The sequence below is a fragment of the Thamnophis elegans genome, chromosome 15 (assembly GCF_009769535.1).
Source record: "Thamnophis elegans isolate rThaEle1 chromosome 15, rThaEle1.pri, whole genome shotgun sequence".
Classification (NCBI taxonomy): domain Eukaryota; kingdom Metazoa; phylum Chordata; class Lepidosauria; order Squamata; family Colubridae; genus Thamnophis; species Thamnophis elegans.
Genome location: NC_045555.1, coordinates 41,038,092 through 41,057,069, shown reverse-complemented (window position 1 = coordinate 41,057,069; position 18,978 = coordinate 41,038,092). Strand labels below are relative to the sequence as shown.

Genomic DNA, 18,978 nt, shown 5'->3' with positions numbered 1-18,978 from the left:
TTCAGGAGTGTAACCACACCACTGCAATCATGTGGAAGGAACCAGCAATCAAGGAAAGAACTACATTCTATATATATTGAACTCCCTCCCCCCCTCCATTGGCTCTCTCTTACACATTAATCTTGAGCTCAAGCGGTATTACAGAAAAGACTGCTATATATAAACTGAAAGTAGAAGAGAGGCTAAAAAGAGTACAGTATTAAAAAAAAAAACCTAATTAAAATATAGCTTCAGTTGAAAAAAAAGGTGTGGTGATTCCTGCATTTTGGCCAAATATATGTTTGCCTGTAGCTTAGAAACACAGACACAAAGAATAATCAAGAAAAATGTTCACTTATGCTTCTACCATTAGTTATAGAGGTAGATTTTACTGCATTAAGTGGCTCTTGCTCATAAGCATATTAGGTACTGTATATTTAAAGAAAAAATACATTTTTTTGTTTAAATTTTTAATTTCTGCTTAATTTTTCTCGATGGATGAATAGCCATAGAAATGTATTTAGTAAAATAATAAATAAGCATTAATATGACAAGTTGTAATCAGCTAGTTTGTATTTGTATAGGAAAATGAAAGCTTTCACTTTTCATTTTTGAAAGTAGAGAATAAATTATTGTTTTGAACCTTGAAGATAGTAGTAGAAAAGTAGCAAATGAGTAGAGTATCAAATCTAGTCTTAGCTTTGAAACCAAATGATGAAATTTGCTTTAACAATGAGTAGTTTTCAAAGGAAGCACAAAGAATTGTGATAGTTTCAAACACTATTGTATAAAATGTAAAATAAAATGAATTTTAAAAAAAAACTTCAAGAGGTAAAAGGTAAAATTAACACAGCAAAAAGAAGGCACACTTAAGATACCTACAGGAATGGCACCTGATGGAATCTAAAAAGCAAAAATAAACAAATAAATAGAATAAGCATAAGCACTTGCCTCTATGTAATACATACTAGCTAATAAAATAATCTATTGAAATAAGGAAAAAAAGCTGGGTGATCAACATTCATTATGATAACTTTTAGACATCAGGGTAAAAAGATTACAACTAGCTAGAAATGAGCTATTATATCAAATGCTAAATTTCTCTTAATAGAATCCATTATTAGAATTATTATTAATATTATATACAATTAATAATAATATATATAATCTAACAATATTATTCTAATGTTATTAATATTATTAAAATATTAATTCTTTATTCTTTATAGCTTTCCATTATATGAATGAAGGACAGGGACCTATATGATTTTGTTTTTCTGCTAAAAGTGCTGCTTGCCCATCGGATTATTTGTCTGAATTTTAATTTACAACCAAATGCTACTTCGCAGATGGCTGAAAGAAAGGAAAAAACTCTTTAAAAAAATAGAGGTGTATTACATCATTTCCCCTTATATTATGTATCAGGCATTTCATTGTTTTTCATTATATTGGGCCTTTATTTTGAAGCCAACTGAGATGAGTTAAAGATGACTGTGGACTTTCTATTATGAATGTGGGCTGATATTCATTGCATTAAGTCTCACACATGATCTTCCTTCCTAGCTTGTGAGTGGTACTTGTTTTTAATGAGTTAGATCCCATACACTTTGTAAAGAAATCAGCATGTGCTGTATAACAGAGACTTGCTGGATTAGTTAATGTGCTTGGAGAGGCTATATAGCATTTAGCACACACCAATTCAGATTTTTGAGCAAGGTAAGATTTACAAATAATCCACTTTTCTCAAGCCCAGACTGTGATTCCTTTGTCATTGTTAAATTTCACCAATGGAATCCAATGCCAATAGTATTGAATTTGCAAATTGAATTGATTCCCCAAAGGAAACTGGAAATTCTGAATTGATTTTCTGAATAAACATGAATTGTGAGGTTGCATAAGATTGATTATTTAAATAGGATTAATGAATTATGTGAATTGGAGAAGCTCTGCATTGCCATAAGCATGCACATTCTTAAAAAAAAGAGGGACCAATTTAACATACGATTGACGGAACAAAGGGTCTATGTCAGAGATGGGTTCCTACCAGTTCGCACCTATTCGGTAGAACCGGTTCATCAAATCTACCGAACCAGTTAGAAGAGGTTCCACCAGTGGACCCGGAAAGCAGGCCACACCTACAGAAGAGGTTCCAAAAAGTTTTGAAACCCACCACTGGTCCTTGGATATGATTATTCTACACTATCATGCTCATATTTATAAAGCTCAGTGCCTCTGTGAAAGGTAAGGATGGCTCCTACGTTTGTGGTGCAATCAGAACATTGTGTGTGTTGAAGTTGTTTTAACGCAAACCAAAGACGCCTTTCAAAAAACAAGAATCCTATTCTTATGCATGCCAGTGCTGTGTGTGAGGTAATTTAAGGTGGTTCTGACAAGTGTCGTCGGCATCTTCATATCCGGTCACATGGGCGGCAAGCCACTCCCATCCGGTCACATGGGAGGCAAGCCACTCCCACAAAGGAGGCCACACCCACAGAGTAGTTTCAAACAATTTTTGAAACCCACCACTGGTCTATGTGTGTGTGTTTTGACAGAGGTAAGGGATATAAAATTCTCTAGGTTATATTGCTGAGAACCCACGGGGAAATTTTGATGCATTTGTATTGCTGAATGGATCTGCTGTCAGGGTTATACACTTATTTTTGCTTGTTCATTGTTGCTTTATTCTGATACTACAAGCTTCCCAGAGTTTATTGGACTTGGGCAGTGCCTAAGTAGAATAGAATCAATAAATACATTTAATGCAGAGATACATGTTAATCTAAAAAGATATGCGCAAAGCAAAAAGCGCAACCAAGAAGATCTGCAGATCAGTTAAGGATTAAAACATGAGAAGGGTAGCTTTTCTCATTACTGAAAGATAAGATGTATCATATTTACCAATGGGAAGAGGAGTTCTCTCCCCACCCCGATAATTACCTGAGACTTAAAGAGGTAATCCTGCATAGCTAAGGAGAATAAAATACACTGTGGTCTGTTGAAAGGCATCAGCGTTTTTGAAGATTAGCTGTGCATGCTGAATTTTAACATTTTTTTCCTTAACTCCTAAACTTGGTTTCCCTTAATTTTTTCCCCTTCTCTCCTCTGTTATCTCTTCTTCCCCTTCCCCCCCTTCTTCTTCTAGTGTAATTACTTCTCTTCTTACCTCTTTTATTATTCCCCCCCCCCATCTTTTTTTGCTGTTTCTGACGAAAGAAGGAAAGGGAACGCAGCCGTGTGTGATGATATATTTCTGTGGTTTTTGGTGTGAAAGTGGTTCTCACGTGCGAGTCAGAATGGTTAGAGTACACACTGGGTAAACAATTCTATAAACGGGATCAACAGAGTATCTTATGTGACTTGTGGCGTCCTGGCAGGCAGGTATGTGAGTCTGTGTGACATGGACATATTTATTGCTGGGGGAAAAAATTATTTTCACAATCTTGACGAGATAAAAACTTGTAATTAGCTATATTTTATCCTATCTCCCATTTAGGAAAGAGCAATCTTAAATAAAGGTTTATCTTTTGGGAGGGTAAATATGTCTATTTCATAATTTTTAAAAGTATAGAAAGTTATTATCCTCAGAATTTCCGCGTGTGTGAAGTCATGTTCTATTTTTAATTCAAGCAGAATTTGAACTTTATTTCCTCAGAGTGGAAACATTTCATTTTTTCCCTTTGAATATTAAAAAGATAACATTGGATGGAGTTACCAAAAAATGTCTTCTTTCCGTTAGGCCTTTCTTTCTGCATGAGTTTGTTTAGTGGATTGAGTGAGGCCACTGAATGAGGCCAAATTATAACTAATTGGGGCCCATAATCCATATTATTTTGATTCCACTGTAAGTGAAAGCTACTTTAATTGCTGAAACCTCTAGGGAAAATTTAAAATGTTTGGAATACAATGTATTGTGTTTGGAAAACATCCTAGACACAAATGATTAACATGAAACATTTAATAGAAGGATAAATAGTTAATAACTGGTTCTCAAACTATTCAGATGTTACTTTTTCTTCATGTTACCAAATAGAATCTAACATTTGTAATATCTGTTGCATATCCCCAAAAGCACAAATTGGTATCATCAAATACAAACCTCTTCAACATCATTATCTAAAGCTACGATCTGCAGTGGAGACGTCAAATTCTGGTTATCAGAAATAGTTGTACCGACAGGGGAAGACTCTGAAATAAAGCCTTCATATGTTGATTTGGTGAAGAAAGGTTTCTGATTGTTTTCATCTAAAACTTCAATATGCAGATTAGCAAAGGCTGGGAGAGGATGGCCATTGTCTTGTTCAGCCTGCAAAAGCAAAAGGTTAATATGCTATAAATTCCTGCTGTCATTTTTTTTTAACATTAATTGGTTTTAATTTTGTATTTTACAGCAGAGATATATTTTACTGACTTGTTGGTGTTTCTTTCTAACTGCAGCTGGATTATGTAGCAAAGCTAGATGCCGGTCATTCATCACATGTTGATGTGATGAGAAACCAAAAGCAAGTCACAAACTATATAGACTTTTGAAAGTCTCTCATTAACTCATAAAAATAAACATTACACCCAGGACAGTCTTATTAAAACTACACTACGGATGTATCACAAAACTACATGGTTCATTAGGAAATAGGTAGGTAATTCGGTACACAGGTGAAGGTTTTCTCTGGGGTAGTCTGAGGAATTGACAATTTTTTAAAAAGACAAGATAAAAAGTCTACTAACTCTTTTGAACTTTGGCATTGAAAAAAACTGCAGAGAATACAATCAACAGCGAATAAATACAATCAACAGCGAATAAAACAAAACAGATCATAGGACAAATCAGTTCGGAGTTATGACTTAATGCATGAGTGATCAGGCTCAAAATGTCCTATTTTGGACAGATTACGCAAAGAATTGTCTCGCTTTAGAAATCTATAAGACTGGGAAAAATGGAACCAGAAAGAAGAGGATGTTTAGCAACAAATGGACTCAGTTACAGTGATTATACATGCAACATTGGAAGACCTGAAGGGCAACCAGGCCTGAGGAGAGAAGGGTGTAGCTGGTACATTGTTCTGGGGCCCATGGAGCTCAAAGGGGGCCCATGAAGGGGAATTTTTAAAAAAAACATTTTCAAAACCAAATTTTTAAAAAGAAAAACAATATTGGATATATACTTCATACTTTGTGTGTATAGCAAAGCTGCCTTGCAGCCTTCTTTGACATAACCTTTATTAAACTGTACTGCAGCCACTTCAGCTGACTGCTAAGTTGCAGTTCGGCGGTTCAAATCTCACCGGCTCAAGGTTGACTCAGCCTTCCATCCTTCCGAGGTAGGTGAAATGAGGACCCAGACTGTGGGGGCAATATATGCTGACTGTAAACCGCTTAGAGAGGGCTGAAAGCCCTATGAAGCGGTATATAAGTCTAACTGCTATTGCTATTATTTATGTAATTTATTGAATTTTAATTTCATTACTTATTAATTTAAGTTTTCAAGTTTAGCGTCATTTCATTTATGAATATATTTTATATTTCATTTCAGTTTATGAATGGTTATGAAATGACATCTCAAAAAGAAACATTTTTCCTCCATGTCTACGTGAGGGGGCCCATACTAATCTTGTTTTAGCACTTAACAATACTCTTGGCGGCCGTGAGGACAACATTGGAAAGAGATCTTTCAGGAAAAAAATCTGTGTGGTCACCAATAATCAACCACATTAGGTAACACAATTTTTGTTTTAAGTGTTATGTGCTTATATCCAAAACCTATGCAAAAATGACTGTATTCATTACACATTCTGATTTTTTTGACAAGTTACAAAATTTCATATTTATACAGACAAAAAGATGATTTTTAAAAATCTTTTTTAAGCACTTAGAGAAAACAGCTATTTTCTATTTAATTTAGGCTTAAGGAATTAGGAAAACATACCTTTTACCCAGGAACAAAAACTACCGTATTTTTCAGAGTATAAGACACACATTTTTCCCTCAAAAAAGAGGCTGAAAATCTGAATGTATACACTGAATGTAACATTTTTTGCCTCCTGAAACCCCGCTCCCTTCACCAAAATGGCCATGCATACCTTTATGGAGGCTTTCAGAGAGCTCCTTGGAGCTGGGGAGGGCAGAAATGAGCAAAAAGCAGCAAGTTTTTGCTCAATTTTATCCCTCCCCAGCCCCCAGGAGCACTCTATAAGCTTCCTAAAGGCTATCCATGCCCTTTTTTTAATGAAAAAGGGGCCCGTTTTTGTGAAAAACAGGCCATTTTTTGCTCATTAACCCCCCCCCCCCAGGAGCACTCTGCAAACCCCCTTAAAGCTATTCAGGGCTTTTTGAGGGGAGCGAAATGGGTCCATTTTCTCAAAAAAAAAAAAAAAAAAACCCAGGCTGTTTGCAGAGTGCAAAAACTTTTTTTTTTAATTTGCCTCTTCAAAACCTTGGTGCGTTTTATACTCCGGTGCGTCTTATACTCCGAAAAATACAGGTAATTGATATTTGTTATGCAGTGTAATTTGATGGCACATATACTTCATCAATTGGATAGATTTGTGTGGATGAATACAGAATACAGATGAATACAGATATTTAAACTTTTTAAAGCTGTTGTAATTTAAAACTTCCCATTCCATTAATTACAAGTGTATTTTTTTTTAAAAAAAACAAACAATTTGGGAATAAAGGTTATCAGAAGTCAGACAAAACTAAGCATTTCTAAACAGGGGAATTATGCACATGTTCAGCTTTTTTGTTTTGTTTATAAGTAAACAACTGATTTTTTTTCCCCCTGGAAAAGAGTTTTCAAAAAGCAATAAAAGCCAGTTGCTTTGTTCTTTAAAGCCAGCAATTTTTTTTTCCTGGCAGAAAAGGAACACCATTCCCTTTGATAATACAAGTACAGATATAAAAGATGCAATTACAGCAAAAGTCCAGAGCTTTAGATGACCTATCATTCTGCTTTTTGCTTCAAAGCGAATGAATAAATCTATTCAGAAGGGATCAGTGTAAAAATTAGAATTTACAAAGAAGATTCTGAATATGAATAGTTGGTCCTCCTACATTTTTTCAAGGTAACATACGTCTCAGTTCTGTAAATGAGGTATTAATAAAATATACAGTATATTATTGAGGGGCTTTGGAATTGGAAACTTCTCCTCAATTTTGAAACTACTCAATAGAGCACAGATAGCAATAGCATTTAGGCTTATAAATCACCCTATAACACTGCACATCATTCTCTGGGTGAATTACAATGTAAGCATTAATTGCAGCCAGCAAAACCCAGTTCCACAAATAATATAAATGTTCTGGAGCTGTTTAAAGTCACTTGGCAATTTTTGGAACTGCTAGAGAACAGGGGGAGGCATCCAGGAGTAGGTTGCTGCCAGTATTACTCCCAGTTCAGAGCGCAATTTTTTGGCGTATGTGCGCTCGCTTCACTTGCACACACTCCCAACGTGCACTCTGAGCCTATGTGCATTTGCACCTAACAAGGTCTGTGCATGTGCACAACATTAGAAAAGGGGGAAAAATTACATTTTTGCAATGAAGATTGTTCTGCGCATACACAGAACCGGAAATCAAGATGGTGCCGCCGCCGATAGAACCTGTTCAGGGCAGGCCTAGTTACTACCTACTCAGCCAAACCAGTCTGAACTGGTAGAAACTCTTGAAACATCTCTGCAAAGGAACTGCCAGACCAATTATGTACTGGACTTTTTCACATTTGTTTCCTAAATAAAATTACCACCTTCCCTATTTGATTTGGTGGGTTGTTGTTTTTTTTTTTACTAGGTTAAGAAAAGGTTAAAAAAAATAATGATCTTGGGTTAGTAAAATGTCAAGCCATGTTGAAAACAGATGAAAAGATTCTACTAGATTCTAGTATCTAGGCAGCTCAAGGTTAGTTTGGCTACCATTGCAGGAGTGGCGCAGTGGTTAAATGCAGCACTGCAGGCCACTTCAGCTGACTGCTATCTGCAGTTCAGTGGTTCAAATCTCACCGGCTCAAGGTTGACTCAGCCTTCATCCTTCCGAGGTGGGTGAAATGAGGACCCAGACTGTGGGATTTGGATTTTGGATTTTATTCAATTTGTAGGCCGCCCTATTCCCCGAAGGGACTCAGGGCGGCTGAACAAAGCCAAGGGAGGGGAAATTACAAAAAGTAAGACAAAGACAATCAGACAATACAAACAGTTCAAAAGCACAATAGACACAGCAAATTCGAGTAGGGGGGGGAACTCAACCCCAGGCTTGCTGGGACAGCCAGGTCTTCACGGCCGTCCGGAAGGCCTGAAGGGTGGATAGGGTCCGAATCTCCACGGGGAGCTCGTTCCAAAGGGCCGGGGCAGCCACAGAGAAGGCCCTCCTCCAAGTAGTCGCCAGCCGACATTGGCTGGCAGATGGAATACGGAGGAGGCCTAATCTGTGGGATCGAATGGGTCTGTGGGAGGTAATCGGCAGAAGGCGGTCTCTCAAGTAAGTCGATATGCTGACTCTGTAAACCGCTTAGAGAGGGCTGAAAGCCCTATGAAGTGGTATATAAGTCTAACTGATATTGCTATTGCTATACAGAATAGCAGTGAGACAATGATGGTTCTAATGCTGCAAGGGATTCTGACAGATTAGCGTTTTGAGAGAATATTCTGTTCTTTTGTGAATAATGGGTGGCTGGACATGTTCAATACTGTGAACATCCTAGACAACTTTAAATCCAAGAATGCTATGAAATTCCAGGAAATCTGGCACTCAGACAAATCACTGACCAATCTACACATACTTTAACTTTAACTTTTAATAAATTTATATGCCGCCCAATCCTGTAGGACTCCGGGCGGCTTACAGAAACAAGTTAAAATAAGGAGTTAAAAATAAAAAGAAGATATAAACTGTATTCAAAAGAGACAGGGACACTATGAAAGAAACAAAAAGAACAGCAGTCTCTCCAGCAGCGAATACCAAGATAAGCAGGGTTTACACCAGAAAAATATTAAAGCAGAAAGCAGTACCCTAATCAAGGAACAATCTCACCCCCACCAACACTGGCTGGGAAAGCTACTGTTTAGAAACAGGGAACTGTATAGTCACTAATGCTAAGTTACATAATTGGGTAAAAAATTGTTCACAGAGAAAAATCAAGGAGTTCAGTAATATATTTGTTAGTTTCCTTCACTGTAAATTAATGTTCCAGGCTGGTTGAGCTAATGCAACTAAGGCTGGCTGAAATATATAACAAACCTAGTAATTAACTAGCAATTCCTAGTTAATCCTGTGTGGTAAACCTGGCTCATGCTTGAGATATCAAAATAAATTCCAAGATGGCAGGTGAAATGGAGACGCTGGGGGAAAAAGAGTCCTGGAACAAGATAATGGCAAATTACTTCAGATTATTGACATAATATTGACATTAAAAACTAGACAGTTGGTCCATCTAGTCCAATCTAGTTTTCATCCATCACCAGAAGCTGAAATGAACTCAAGAGAGTTCAGATTGTCTATTTTGACTTCAATAAAAGCAAACAGGGGTGGCCACTTGGGGTTCACAGGTGTTAGGGAGAACCGTGGCACGACAAAACCACGCTCGACTAAGCCGTGCCCGATTAAACCGCGTCACTGACGTCATCAACAGGGCGACAACAGCAAGCGCGGAGAAAGAAGGGCGCTTTAAATAGCGCTTTGAAAGCAAGCCGATTCAACTTAAGGTAAGGGTTAGGTTTAGGGTTAGCTTTAGGGTTAGGTTTAGGGTTAGGGTTAGGTTTAGGGTTAGGTTAAGGGTTAGGGTTAGGTTAAGGGTTAGGATTAGTTTTAGGGTTAGGTTAAGGGTTAGGTTTAGGGTTAGGTTAAGGGTTAGGTTTAGGGTTAGGTTTAGGGTTAGGTTTAGGGTTAGGTTTAGGATTAGGTTTAGGGGGGTTAGGTTTAGGGGTTAATTTTAGGTTTAGCATTTACAGCGTGCTTCTGTCTCCGCGCTGTTGTCGCCCTGTTGATGACGTCAGCTACGCGGTTTAGTCTAGCGCGGTTTAGTCGAATGCGGTTTTATGGTGGAACCAGGGAGAACCTCTAGCTCAGATTCTGTGCAGTTCAGAGAACCCCAAATCCCACTTCTGGCTGGCCTGCCCCTCCTGCCCCTCCTCTCCCGGGAGTCCCCAGGTAGCCCATTTTGGATGCAGGTAAGCGCAGGGCGCATGTGGAGGCAGAAAAACAGGCCTACTGGAAGTTTGGGCCCATTTCCAGCCTCCAGGTGGCCTCTGGAGCCTGGGGAGGCGGTTTTCGCCCTCCTGGAGGCTCAAGAAAAGCCTCCAGAGCCCAAGGAGGGAACCCCCCCCGCCAGGCTGCAGGAGGTTGACTAGGCCATGCCCACCATGGCCATGCCCACCCAGCAAACAGGCAGAGAACCCCTTGCTAAAAATTTTATAACCCACCCCTGGGTTACAAATGTTCAGAATAGTTGCTAATACTTCAAATGTCATAAAGCCTCTGCTTCTTCCAGGCTAGTGCTGAGGTAGCTAAGCGAGGGACAGTCTAAATCAGTGTTTCTCAACCTTGGCGACTTTAAGTCCTGTGGACTTCAACTCCCAGAATCCCCCAGCCAGCATACCTATTTCTAATGATAACTGCACAAAGGATAATAATGGAAAAGTGTTGATAACCTGTGCTAGATTCATACGTGCTAAGCCATAACGTTGCTTGTTGGTTCTGATTTTGGCTCTGATAAAGTGTGAACCCAGCTATTCTTTTTAAAAAAAAAAAAAAAAAAAAAACACCTTAAAGGGCGGCCTTAGCTGAATTTTGAAAAAAAATAATAATAAAGTAAATATTGAAGTCTAAACTACGGTACATTATTCTGCTGAGATTCATATTGTAAAACATCTATATCTGTACAGGATGATATGCCATATCTTTCTAGTATCTTTTAACACTCTTCTGCTAAATGAAGCATTGATGTGCCTAAAGCATGTGGCAATTATTAGTCTTACAGATTGATACCCTTGCTTATTATCCACCCAGCTGCACACTAATCACAGTAATTTGAATCTAATAATGCTGGTAAAAAAATCTATTAATAATATAGCCAGTTATAAAGCCACTAGAATATGACCACAGAGAACTATAATGCATTTTTTTAAAAAAAATGTATATGGCTATATTACTGCTTATAACAGCACCAATTGTCTCAGTATAAATGAATAGGCCTTTTCCCCATTGAATTTGAACATGTAACTATGTAAAAACCATTTGTGTTAATTCCAATTTTGTATTTTGAACATCCAAAGAACTATATGCAATGAAAAATTTAAAATGTAGAATAATTTTAAAAACCTGAATAATTGACATCAAATACTGGTATTTTATTACCAGACATTTGCAGGCATTCATACTAACCAGAGGTGAGTTCCTACCAATTCGCAGCTATTCGGTAGAATCGGTTAGTCAAATCTACCGAATTGGTTGGAAGAGGTTCCACCGGTGGACCCGGAAAGCAGGCCACACCTACAGAAGAGGTTCCAAAAATTTTTGAAACCCACCACTGGTCCTTGGATATGATTATTCTACACTATCATGCTCATATTTATAAAGCTCAGTGCCTCTGGGAAATGACTCCTGCGTTTGTGGTGCAATCAGAAAATTGCGTGTGTTGAAGTTGTTTTAACGCAAACCAAAGATGCCTTTTAAAAAACAAGTTTACATCCTATTCTTATGCATGCCAGTGCTGTGTGTGAGGTAATTTAAGGTGGTTCTGACAAGTGTCGTCGGCATCTTCATATCCGGTCACATGGGCGGCAAGCCACTCCCATCCGGTCACATGGGTGGCAAGCCACTCCCACAAAGGAGGCCACACCCACAGAGTAGGTTCAAACAATTTTTGAAACCCACCACTGATACTAACAAAAGATTAAATAACACTTTGAAGATAAAAACTTTATCTTTGGACTGGACTGGATTGGACTAGACAAGAATCTTTATTGTAGTGAACAACCAGACCATAACAAACACTTGGATAAATAACGTTGACATTGATCAGCAGATAGGAAAACAAATTTGTCAGTCAAATTGCTATCCATCTTATATATTACACTGCAGAATTTGGCCAACTTATATTATTCTCTTCATTCAAATAGTTCAAAAAACCTATGTGTTATTTTACATCATTGTAAGCTGCCCAAGATAGTTGCGGAATCAGGAGGCCTTGAAAGTGAAATATTAAATTAAAATTAAATCAGGAAGCCTCAAGGTGGTACGTAAGATATTTTAAATGTCACTACATTTCACAAGATGCAGTTGAAACACAGCTTAAAAAAATATGACTTAGGTTAAAATTCTGAACCTGGGAGCAAAAGTCAGTAGATTTCATCCCGACTGAATATAATGTGTAGAACTATTAACCATAATATTCACTGCATGTTAAAAATCTGGAACTGAGTTTGTAGAATCTTCGTCTGAAGTATGAAATAGATAACTCTTCTCTCATTGAGCATTTTAATCAAAATAGTTGTTATAATGATGTGGGTTGATTACCTCCATTTTGACATTAAACTGATGAATTATAAATCAATATATTTGAGGGACCACACTTCTTTGAAAATATTTCATTATAAGCTTATACTTTTCCATAAGATCCCAATATCTATATAGAAATAAGAAATCAGTGAATTTACCTTAATAACCAAATCAAATTTCTGATGAAAATCCCTGTTTATCGGCTTTAGAAGGTGGAGTTTAGCAGTGGTACCATTCATACTGAAATACTGGGAATAATCCTCAGGAGTCCCTAGGAAAAAAACACACAAAAATCTGAAACAAGGATTGTATAACTATAACTTTGAAACTGGACATCATGGAACACTGGGAATTAGAAGAACTATGTGAAATTATAAAAAAATGTACATAAATCAATAAAATTAAGCTTAAATAGAATTCTGAACCAAGTGAAGCAGAGATCTAAGGAAGAATTCAAAGAAGAAGAATTCAAAGAAGAAGAATTCAAAGAAGAAGAATTCAAAGAAGAAGAATTCAAAGAAGAAGAATTCAAAGAAGAAGAAGGGGGGGCAAGAGAATGAAGGGGGAGGGGGAGAAACAGAGGGAAATAAAAAGCAGACAATAAACCCCATCAGTTTTGGTATTGGTATAGGGGAAATGGTGGCACAGTGGTTAGAGTGCAGTACTGCAGGCTACTTCAGCTGACTGCTAATTCGGCAGTTCAGCTGTTCAAATCTCACCGGCTCAGGGTTGACTCAGCCTTCCATCCTTCCGAGGTGGGTAAAATGAGGACCCGGATTGTTGTTGGGGGCAATATGCTGACTCTGTAAACCGCTTAGAGAGGGCTGAAAGCCCTCTCTAAGCGGTATATAAGCGGTATATAAGTCTAACTGCTATTGCTATTGCTAACTGCTAAATGGTAAAGAGAGGAGATAGCTCAACAAAAGGGGGGGACAGATAAAAGTGCTCTTGAAGGTTGTTAGTGGTATAAAGAAAATTGAAGTAGGAGACTACACCCCAACAAAGAGAAGTATAAAATATTTGAGTGAGGGTGGTTTGGGGAAAACTGTTGGGAGTGGAGATGTTAAAATAAAGAAAAGGGGGAAGACAGGAACAGAGAAATGGGACAAAAGACTTACTAGGAAAAAATCAAATACCTAGATAGGTGAAAATATAAAGTAAGATAAGGGTTTTATTTTTAAAATATGAAAATAAAATGGAGTTGCTAACTGGTTGAACATAATAATGGAAAAATAACTAAAGAGACCAAAAAACATTGAATATGGATAAATATGAAACTGATATGGGGAGGTTGTAAAGCAGAGGTTTCTGTTTAACTTTTACATATGATAATTAAACTGAGTTATGAATTGACTGAAAATGACAATAGTAGGATAACTAAACATTGGCTAAATTTTAAGATGATGAATAAAGCAAGATGTTTACTGCTTGTTCTCCTTTACATAATAGATTAAGGGAATCGTAATAAACATTGAACAGTGTGCTGTGTCATTTATAGACAATTTAAGGATAATTTGATCCAAGTTGTAGAAAAATAGAGAGGGAACATGGAATATATCTACAATGGGAAATTATTATGATTTTAAGATAAAATCACAAGTTGGGGGCGTGTAAGGATATATAATTATATAAAAGTGATGAGAATAGCTAGGAATTGTAACCAGGTCTACATCTCGACCAAAATTAGGCTGGGGGGAGGGGCTTAAAAGTACAATGACTATATATGTATACTTTTTTGTTTTATTTTTTTTCCAAGAAAGGATGTTAAAATGAAATATGTATATTGCAAAGGAACTATAAATGCCATCAACATAAAACGGAGCTTGCTCAGAAGCAAGTAAATGATAAAAGTGGGAAGAAAAGAGGGGAGGCAGAGGAAGGAGAAAGGAATAGGAGAGAGGGCAAGGAGGGGGGAAGAGGAGGAGAGAAACGAGAAGTGGAGAGGGGGGAGAAGAGAAGGAGAGAAGAAGGAGAAGTAGAATAGGGAAAGATGACAGAGGGAAGAAAGGAGGTAGGGAGGGGGAGGAGAGAGAGGGAGAAGAAAGTGATGGATAAGGATAAATATGGTGTATGGAGAGCAGAAGAGCTAAACAATTGTGTTTTGGGAGCTGATGGTAAGATGAATTGATGTAAACACAATAATACAAAATGATGTTGGTTATGTGATAGTATACATATGATTCTATGTTGTAAAAATGGAAAAATAATTTTTTTTTTACAAAAAAAATCACTCTGCAAAACCATAACTTCACTTAAATGATGTTCATATTATTTGTCTACAAAGCAATCAGATTAATTCTGCTGGTTTTTTTTTAAAGAATGAAATATGTATTTTGGACAATTTGTATACAAGTAATAATGTACCTTGAATAAATACAGAATGCCTATATATGTCAAAATATCTGATCATTAGTTTCAGTACTGAGCTATATAAAGCAGATTTAGAGAAAGCTAATTGAATAATAATAACTATTATTATTATTTTGCATTGATAGATAGTGTCCCTCTAGAGTAGGGGTGTCAAACTGGCGGCCCATGGACCGGATGCATCATGCATAGGCCACGCCCACTGGCTCCACAAAGGGAAAAAACGTGATACATCATGATACATGTTTTACGATCGAGTTTATGATCAAATAATTACTCATTCCACTCCACTGATTTATTCATCTGCTCGCTACTTTTAATATGGTTATATAAATTCATATTTTATTTATAAATGTATATTGTATTGCTTTAATCTCATAAGATGTCCTGCAAGGAAATCTACTAAGATCAAGAATGGATAATTTCTGACTGTTGGGAGATTGCTAAACTTCTGATGTGACATTTATAGATTTTTTTCCTGGAATTCTTTCCCTGTCAATTCTCCATAACCAAGGATGGCAATAGCATTTTCTCTATCTGGAAGTTGGCACAACAACATAAAAGGTTTTATTGGTCTGTGTGCGTAATTTTGAAAAATAAAAATATATAACTACTTGCAATGTTCCTTTGGGAAATACGTTTTGATTTTCTTACCAGCGCTGCTTTTCAATTGCACAGCCTATTTCTCACAACAAAATAGCACTTACTAGTGTTAACAATTATATGTCTTGCTGTGCTGACAATATGTGCATAGAGAGCATTCATGCACAAAGCAGATAAATGCTTCTTTCTTGTAAAGCTATTTTCATGGTTGCATTTGGAAACTGGGATCCTAAATTCAGAATGGTAATTATTGCAAGACGCCGTTTTCTCTTCCCAGATTGAAAAACGATAAGCGGAGATGGTTCCAATAACATTGATAAACAACTATTTGACATTATGCATAGTTCATGGGATAGTGTGGGAAATTATAACCCCGTGCTTGTTTTTAATTAATAAATAACAAATCTTCTCATTAATTACAAGATTTACTAGCCACTCACTAACAATTTTGAAGGCCTTCTGTGCCCCGGGAAGGTGGGCGCAAGAAAGCCCACATAAATCATGATGCCCGTATCAAACTGATCATTAAACTCACAAAAAAAGAAACTCTATGCATGCACGTGGAATATTGAAAGAAGATTACAGAGACACATCCCAGACTTATTGGAGTTATTTCCTGGAGTCACAGAGAGAAAAGTTATCTTGGAAATCAGGGGAAAGAAAGCACCAATGTAGGAATGGATTTCCTTTCATTTTACATAGACTTAGAGCCACAGTAATAAATAGCACTCCTCCAAAAACCTGCCTTCCCAAGAAATATATCTAGAGTTTGGCTGATGGACAAAAAGGAAATTCTAATCTCCCGACCTCCAGAAGAGATAAATAAGGATTTTGAAAGAAAGAGCTATGTATGGAAATTTGAAGGAAAAATAATCAGCAAATAGTATTATTTGAAACATTTCCAAAATAATTCTGTAAAAAAATGACACAAGCTAAGTGTCAAATGCCAGTTTCCCCCTCAGGGTTTGTCTTGCCAGGGGGGGAGGGAAGCTCTTGGTGTTGCGGGAGGGTTGTGAAGCTGGCAGTTGCAACAGCGTGCCGAAGAACCACCGTTGAAGCCGCAGATCAACTGCATAGCGGGTAGCTGGGGCAGCGCAAGGCAACTAAGATATCTGATGATCAGCTGGGCAAGGAGGCGAAGGCATCGGACCGACGATCAAGCTGTGAGGCTTCACGGAGCATCTGGGCCCAAATGGCTGTTCCAAAGGACAGCTGCCTTCTGGGTATGGCCTGCCCTGGTGGTGGGCATGGCCCACCTACATAACTATGCTGGGAGGCAGATGCTACACCCTGACTGCATTTGCTTCTTGCTTTTTAGAACTCATTTGCATGCCAGAGTTAAACCCAGTTATCAACCACGCGAGTGGAGTTGTTAATGGCGGGTTAGGTCCAGACCTCAAAGCTCTTGAGACTGAGAAAGGATGGGCAAGTTAAGAGCATATCAAAATAGTCCTATGAAGTATCAGAAGCTAGCAACTGATACTGGATACACACAAAGAGAGAAAGATTAAACTTTTTATGTAGAGCATTACAGAGTCTTATCACTGGAGTTATAGGTTGCACAATCAGGGAACAAAGACTGGGTCCCTGGTTAGTTCCTATTAATTACAGGAGATAATCAGGAGCTACAGTTCATACGTTCATTTTAATCTTTCAAGTTAATTATGATAGTGGTGAAAACATCCGTTGACACACCAGGAGATGGTGAATTAAAGCAGTGGTTCCTAGCCTTCATGGTTGCATAAGGGACTGGTTCCGTGGAGAGAGATTTTTCTGTAGACTGAAGGGGTTTGGTTTCGGTGCTACCTGCATCCCACAGAAGAGGCTTCACTTGTTTGAAGGGCTCAGTTTCTGGCATGTTGTGGCCCTGTGCTGGTCCATGGACCGGAGGTTGGGGAACCCCGAATTAAAGTCCTGCCTTAGGCATGAAAGCTAATTGTGGGACTTTCAGCCTGATCCAACTCACAGGGTTGTTATTGTGCGGAAAATAAAAGGAAGGAATATTAAGCATATTTTTAATCTATATATATGGATGGATCAGGGGCTAAGATGCTGAACTTGTCGATCAGGAAGGTTGGCAGTTTGGTGGTTCGAATCCCTAGTGCTGAGCAATGGAGTGAGCTCCTGTTACTTGTCCCAGCTTCTGCCAACCTAGTAGTTTGAAAGCACATAAAAATGCTAGTAGAAAAATAGGAACCACCTTTGGTGGAAAGGTAACAGTGTGCCTTTGGCGTTTAGTCATGCCTGCCACATGACCTTCAGCCAGTGCTGGCTCTCTGGCTTTGAAATGGAGAGGAGCACCACCTCCTAGAGTTGGGAACGACTAGCACATATGTGTGAGGGGAACTTTTACATATATCTATAACTATATTTATAGATAGATAGATAGATAGATAGATAGATAGATAGATAGATAGATAGATAGATAGATAGATAGATAGATGATAGATAGATAGATAGATATAAATATAGATATAACTATATTGGCTAAGCTTAATGGCTAAGACGTTTGTCTAAGATGTAATATAGCGCAGGTTCAAATCCCAGTAAGGGTATGGCTAGCTGATGAGAGCTAAATAGCTTGAAATAGATCTATACTAGTCTCCCTTTATTTATTTATCAGCACAAATATAACACAAAATGTGTAACAAAGGCAACAGTAAAAATATTGGGTTTCTGTCGTGATGGACTCTTGTGACAAGCCGATTGACAGATAATGGAAGCTGTTAGCTTCCTCCCATAATTGGGGCTTACCAGGGGTTGTGACACTAAATACATACCTTCTTCCCTGGCTTCAGCTGATAAGGAGGAGAACTTGTGGCTTAATGGCTAAGACGTTTGCCTAAGATGTAATATAGCACAGGTTCGAATCCCAGTAAGGGTATGGCTAGCTGATGAGAGCTAAATAGGTTGAAATAGATCTATACTAGTCTCCCTTTATTTATTTATCAGCACAAATATAACACATAACTATCTCTCTCTCTCTCTCTCTCTCTCTCTCTCTCTCTACCTACCTACCTACCTACCTACCTACCTACCTACCTACCTACCGTCTGTCTGTCTATCTATCTATCTATCTATCTATCTATCTATCTACCTACCTACCTACCTACCTACCTACCTACCTACCTACCTATCATGTCTACAAATATTGTTTCTCTTTATTGTAATGTTTGATATTTTCTATGGGTTTTTTTTTTGCCCCTCACTCTCTGTTTCACAGTTTTTACTAAACATTGAAACAAACTTTTTTAAAACTCCACTATTTCACTTTAAACTACAACCCCTGGGTAGCACTTCTGTATAGCAATTCTACGTAGCTTTGATGATTGAATATGGCTGCCATTTGGAGCCCTGGTACTTGTCACAATGGCTACATCTTAACAGATTTATTTTCTTCCGCACGTTGCTCTCAATGGAGGGTTGTGTGACTGCTGAATGAACCATATGTTAAATGAAATGTGAACACAGATGTTTCCCATAGTAAACCAACTTATAATTAGTTCATCAAATGGGCTGAGAAGTCTGAAACCTCCCTGCTCTATA

The 18,978-nt window shown here is 37.8% G+C and overlaps 1 protein-coding gene across 1 annotated transcript in view; it reads right to left on the bottom strand.

Moving 5' to 3' along the window:
• The window catches only part of PCDH15 (protocadherin related 15), a 532,120-nt gene that overhangs the window by 257,261 nt on the left and 255,881 nt on the right, over positions 1 to 18,978 (bottom strand). The window contains exons 10-11 of the mRNA XM_032231542.1: positions 12,621 to 12,733; positions 4,076 to 4,282 (exon numbers count right to left, since the gene is read on the bottom strand). Of these exons, the coding sequence (XP_032087433.1) occupies positions 4,076 to 4,282; positions 12,621 to 12,733 (320 nt within the window). The remainder of the gene's footprint in view (positions 1 to 4,075; positions 4,283 to 12,620; positions 12,734 to 18,978) is intronic.